The 6,254-nt window shown below is 40.0% G+C and overlaps 1 protein-coding gene across 1 annotated transcript; it reads right to left on the bottom strand.

Annotated features, from left to right (window-relative positions):
* Positions 1–1,783: 1,783 nt before the first annotated feature.
* On the bottom strand, positions 1,784–4,648 carry rfesd (Rieske (Fe-S) domain containing). The gene is made up of 5 exons (XM_079217684.1): positions 4,585–4,648; positions 4,070–4,222; positions 2,991–3,161; positions 2,614–2,648; positions 1,784–2,333 (listed from the first exon to the last, which is right to left on the bottom strand). The coding sequence occupies exons 3-5, from the start codon at positions 3,145–3,147 to the stop codon at positions 2,049–2,051; spliced, it is 477 nt and encodes a 158-aa protein (XP_079073810.1). The 5' UTR covers positions 3,148–3,161; positions 4,070–4,222; positions 4,585–4,648; the 3' UTR covers positions 1,784–2,048.
* Between the last annotated feature and the right edge of the window lie 1,606 nt (positions 4,649–6,254).

Below are 6,254 nucleotides of genomic sequence, written 5' to 3'. Positions count from 1 at the left end.
TGTGTCCCTGACTCACAAAGACACACACCACTCCACCACATGAATAGACACAAAAGGAATTGCCAAGGGATATAGGCATGCGCTGCAATGTTAATGACATAGTGATAATATTAATCCCAACCATAATGCGCAAGTGTTGGGAGACTATTATTTGCTAATGTGGCAAGAACATATACTTTAAACAGGCTTGAGGGATGTTTTGCGGTGGGAGTCAGTCCGGATAGGGATAACGAGATATGGTAGTCCCTCTTAGACACGGAGGACAGAACAGAGCTGTTTATTAAAAGGAAGAATAGCTCAAGTCTTTAAGGTCTGTCATTCGTAATCACGATGAAAAATGCAAGATATAAAACCGACCGAGGGTTATTCAGAAGGCCTTGGGTTTGAATGCAACACAGTGCTTCCACGCTGCTTGCATGCGGTGCAGTGCTCTCCCTCTGGAATAAGATCCCTGCTGAGCAGTTCCCCCTGACAGTCTGCTCTTTATCTTGACAAGGAGTCCTCTACTTGACCTATTGTGGATGCCCATCTGCACATAATGGACTCGTTTCAACCCCCTAATAATATTTTAATATTTCATATGTAGTAACTTTGCAGAGGTGCCCACTCCCATGTAACCCTGTGCATTTCTTGATTGTATTCAAAGCGTCACTGTGTAGTGAGTTTGCTGTAGCCCGCAGAGACCAGCATCATTCATGCACATGAGCATCAGACCCCATAGCCCTTGTGCCTGCACAATGGGTCCGGAAGCAAAGAGATAATCAGAATGTGACAAGCTGCCTTGACTCTTTACATCATACAGGATGACTATGCAACACAGTATATATATTTCTAGATTTTCTTTTTTTCCCTAACTGTATTTTTTATATTTATTTATTAATCTTTTTTAATGTATAAAAAGATAAGGCAATCAAACCTTAGTAGTAAACTAAACTCTTTAAACTAAAATTAAGCAAAACATTTTGCACTTCTTAACTGTTTTAATTTCCTAAAGTAATACACTCTGTGCATATCTTTCATCCCAGTTATTTTTATTTTATTTTGTATATATCTTTCATCTCTGTTTTTTTTAATATGTTTTCTTTTATATTTTGTTTTTGTGCCTGTAAACTGCTACTCTGACAACAAATTTCCCCTTGGGGATTAATAAAGTATATATCTATGCATAATTAGGTAACAATTAAAAAATAATACAAAATTATTATTTTTTAAGAATATATATATTTATTTACTTATTACTTACCTATTTATTTGATACAAATATAACAAGTAAATACATGTTGATGACCTATATAACTTTGGTTGCAAATGAACCATGAATATTAAACATTAGAGAAAATCAACAGCATTAAATACGTCTGTATCAATAACCTAGATCAGAAACACAGGTAAATATAACTAAATGTAGGTTTAAATACACGTATATTGTCATCAACTGTAGAAAGCACCTTTACTCTGCGTCTCCTCATAAAGACACTGACACTGTGTGTGTGTGTGTGTGTGTGTGTGTGTGTGTGTGTGTGTGTGTGTGTGTGTGTGTGTGTGTGTGTGTGTGTGTGTGTGTGTGTGTCTTTAACATCATATAACAAAGTCCACAATAAGATAACATTGCATTGATGTACCTCAACCAACTGCAGTATTAAAATGCTGCTTACATGTGTTGTCTACTTTCTGATGTTATCTGAGGGAATAAAACAGACATGGATGTTACAAAAAAGTGGCCAGTATTGTGGTATGATGTTTATATTTGAACAATTTTCCACTTTGGGACATTATCAATATAAACCTTTAAAAAAAAATTGTATTAATGAATTCACTGTATGCATAATACATGAGCAAAATTGAAATGCAGAGTGATACACAAGCATGGATACGCATTCAGCTCCCTCATGTCTACAACAGAGACTCAGAAATCCAAATCCACCGATTAAAAAAAACCTCTTGTCCACCTTAAACAGAAATAAGTTACCATTTTTTTCCGTAAAGCATTTGAATAGCACGTAAACAACTCGCAAGCCACAAACTAAGCAATTTAAAATGAAATTGTATTATGTTTTCTTCTCAGCTGCTGCAGCTTTGGCCCTTTCCACCTTGCCCTTCTCTCCCTGATAGAAGTCTGACTCGATCCAGCTCGTGTCCTCCGAGAGCTTGACATAGACATCCCCGTTGGTCTCAGTGACCGTGTGGATCCGCTGCTTCACACCTTTGGAGTACCATCTGTGCACAGGTGTCTTTTCCGTGGGGTCCCTGGCCTTGTACATGCCCTCCCCTTTGGCAAGGGAGATCTTGTATTTGTGGTTTGGACAAATTATGCACAGCTTGCCAGCAATTTCCTGTGAGTGTGTTGAAAGAAAACAGGTAAACAACCTGAAGTGGGATGAGTGTAGGTCATTTAGGCCTTTCAGCATTAGCATAACATTAATGTAATGTGATGCAGGTTGAGTATCTTAATTACAGTGTTTCTCTGCCTCGGGGTTGTTGTGCAGATGGAATAGCCAGTGAAAGCACGAATGTGGCAACAAAACACAACAGTACAGTACTTTAACTTAAATGGCATTTTGTTTTCCTTGCTCTGGGCCAGACACAATCTCTGAAGTTGAATGCAAACCTCACCTCAATGTCTCCATTCTGCAGTATTCCCCCAGCATCTGTCGAAAAGGTAGAGCATCAGTCTATTGCAGAATAAGCTAATAGTTTAGAGCACACTAACCTTTTGCTGACTGGACGCACTTTAGAGGTGATGTGTGCTAAAATGTTTTATGGATTAAAAAAAATAAAGCAGCTCAGTGTTACATGTCCAATCACAGGATGTCTATCAGCAGCAATTTGAAGCAAGCACAGCCAAGAACACATGTTGTTGGATGACATCTAACCGCCAGTAATATACTTTTCATATACTGTGTAATCAGATTTGCCGTAAAACTAAAGCGTGATGGTCGCCCTTTCCCTCTCTCACAGGCAGCAAGTCTTTTGAGGGGAACTGAACTCACGATAGCAGTACGAGTCAATAGCATAGAAGCCGCTCTGGTGGGAGATGATCAGTATGTCCCGACCCTCTAATGTTCTGAAAGAGCGCTTTGCTTCAATCAGTTCATCCTTCTTCCCCACAAAATGAGGCTCTCTAGTTGGCTGCTTCTCCTCCTCCATGGCTCTGTGAAACGCTTTTTAGAAAGATAACAGAAGAAGAAAAAAATACATCACAATTCAGTATTCATCATATAGAAGAAGCATGTTATTTTTCTTTGCCAAATCTCAATATTGGTTGAAACAATCCTCCAGTCAATGCCATCTGTGCAGTGCGGGAGCTATGCTGTGTTTCTGGGTCAGAACTGCAACTTAAATCTTAACTCCACATGAAAAATGTGGCTTTTGGATTTGTCACTGGCACATCCCATCACAGTTGTCATCTTAAATTAGGTCCATGACACCTTCGGAACATTCAGCTTGAACATCTCTTAGCAATGATCAGCTCTACTCCAAACATACTCAGACCTGCACTGCTAATCCCTAATATCTGCCTCATCAGCACCAACTTCACCATGAAGTGAACATATGAATTGTAAGAGGCGAAGGGGAGCCTGGTGAGCAAAAGGGCCTGATGATTGCAGTATGTATGACCATGTAGGTCATACATACTGCAATGACATTCATGTAGAATGACATTATTGTACAAAAGTATTGGTCATCTGGAGCCCAGAGTCCTACATCCATGTGTAATCTCTGTGACAGTCAGTATACATAAAACATAATAAATGGATGCAGGGGAACCTGAACCCAAGTGTGATTCCTGTATAGTGGAGTGGAATAATGAGCACGTCAGTGCAGGCCGAGTAAGCACAGTAGTAGTGGCAGCGAAAGTCACATGTCCTGAGGCATCTGGCTAAACCTCAGACAGCTACATGCTAAGAATGAAGAAACACAAGATCCTTCTATAAGCGAAACCCAAGTCACTGCATTACATCCTTTAAAGTTACATTATGTTTATGCATCCCATCTGTCTGTCTCTCCCCATATATTTCTTTACATGAAAATAACAAAACACGTATTTTGGGTGAGTTTTTGCCTTTACCTTGAGACTCAGCAGCAGCGTATCCTCCGTCACGTTGAACAACTGTACTGCTGACAGTTCGGCTTGTGTGGTAATGTGGGCCCCTCTCTGTTATCTTCTGACTCAAGCTGTCTTCCCTTGGTCCTATCTATGCTGCATGGGTACATTTCTTATCTGTATACACAGGCACACAGCTATTTATTAGTAAAAAAAACAAAAACATAATTCAACTCTATCATACCAAGACAAGTAAAGCCGAGCCAAATGCAATAATATTATGAATGTATATCCACTGCATTTATAAGCAGTGCAGCTACAGTTCCTTGTTACATTTCACATAACAAATTACAATGAATTTATGAATTAATACATTGTTATCGATACATACCCAACAGTGTATAAAGTCGTTACAATTATAACAATTCAATTAAGCAATATTGAACAAAATGATCCCCTATAATAACTTATAGTGTTATATATTAATTATATAGCATTACAATATAATATATCCGAATAAGGAGTACTTTTATTCTTACCTTAATTATTTGTAATACCTCTTTTATTACCAGTGGACGTAGGTAGCAACGAGTGTTCGGCAGGTGACACGCGGTGGAGAGCGGCTGTACAGTTGTGGGCGGTTTCGTGAGACACTAAGCGATTTTTTGGAGACGGCGGTTGGCATTAACTGGTTTGTGACTGGGTTAGGGTGGCAAATCAGGAAATGGATGGGGATGATGATGGGGATACGGATGGCTGGACTCCTGTTTCTAGTGGGAAAGGAGGACAAAAGAAGGGAGAGAAGGGAGAGAACAGGCAAAGGGAGGGAAGTATGAAGGCAGTCAACATCTGAAGAGAGGTTTGGAGGGTAACTGTGCTGATGAAGGAAATAGAGTGGTGTGCAAGAAGAAGATGGTGAGGGGGGAATTTAAAATAATCCTTAAATTCAGAAAGGAAGACGAGCATGTCGGTCTTAGCCCGATAGCCCTGTCTAGGGAAGTGAAAAAGAAGATCGGAGAGGTGGAAATAGCTAAAGTCCTGAGGGATGGAAACTTGTTGATAATATGTAAAATGGAAGAACAGAAAAATAAAGCTATGCTAGTAGAAAGCATATGTAAGAAAATGATAAGTGAGAAAAGATCGTTGGGTGAGAATCGAGTGACACGTGGGGTGATAACAGGTATTCCTGTTGATGAGCATCTCGAAAAACTCAAACGGAGTATGTATGGGGGAGAAGTGAGCAGAATGAAAAGATTGTTAAGAACAGTTAATGGAGAAAGGGTTCACAGCTTATCTGTTCTTATTGAGTTTCAGGGGTCCGTTCTTCCAGAGAGAGTTAAAGTAGGATGCATGAGTTTCCAGGTGAGGCCCTACATCCCTCCCCCACTTCGCTGCTCCAAATGCCGGAGGTATGGGCATATAGCAGCAGTCTGCAAAGGGAAACAGAGGTGTCCCAAGTGTGGAGAGGATCACAGAGTGGAGGACTGTAAGGATAATGTGCAGGATAAATGTTGTAATTGTGGGGGACAGCACAGGGTGACATATGGTGGATGTGAAGTCAGGAAGAGAGCTGTGCAAATCCAGCAGGTAAAAACAGGAAACGACATAAGCTATTCAGAGGCTGTGAAGAGAGTACAAGGACAAATGAAAATGAATGAGACACCAAACCAAGATGTAAGAACAGAGGCAGGTTTGTCCGAGGAATCCGATACAGCACTGACAGTGGAGAAGTTGATCCTGTTTATGGCATATGTGATCAATTGTACCGATCAAGTCAAACACAAAACAGAAAACATTTAAATAAATAGTGAGGGGAGCGGAGAATTTTTTTGGTTTAAAAGGGGCATCCTGGGAGGATATTAATAAAAGACTTGGAGACGACGGAAAGCCAGGAGGCCCAGGGGATCGGACTGTATGATTGTACTTCAGTGGAACGCAAGAAGCTTGTTATCAAATGGCCAAGAGTTTAAAGGATTCATTAAAACCCTAAAAAAGAAACCAGAAATGATATGTGTTCAGGAAACTTGGCTTAAACCAGCACTAGAGTTTGTTATTAAAGGATATAATAGTATTCGCAGGGATAGAGTGGGGGATAATGGAGGAGGAGGAGGAGGAGGCTGCATAATATTTATAAAACAAGGAATTCAGTATAAAGTTTTGGGGAAAGGAACACAGCTGGAATATGTGATAATTGAAGTTTGGACAAGAG

Source organism: Taurulus bubalis (genome assembly GCF_910589615.1).
Source record: "Taurulus bubalis genome assembly, chromosome: 5".
Classification (NCBI taxonomy): domain Eukaryota; kingdom Metazoa; phylum Chordata; class Actinopteri; order Perciformes; family Cottidae; genus Taurulus; species Taurulus bubalis.
Note: the sequence above shows the minus strand (reverse complement) of the source record. Positions and strands in the feature narration are given on the sequence as shown.

Bases quoted from the DNA above. Each gene is read 5' to 3' on its own strand.
- rfesd (XM_079217684.1), bottom strand. From the start codon at position 3,147: ATGGAGGAGGAGAAGCAGCCAACTAGAGAGCCTCATTTTGTGGGGAAG. The intron at 2,649-2,990 runs GTGAGTTCAGTT...CCTTTTCGACAG, and splicing joins TATTGACTCGTACTGCTATC to ATGCTGGGGGAATACTGCAG. The intron at 2,334-2,613 runs GTGAGGTTTGCA...ACACACTCACAG, and splicing joins TGCAGAATGGAGACATTGAG to GAAATTGCTGGCAAGCTGTG.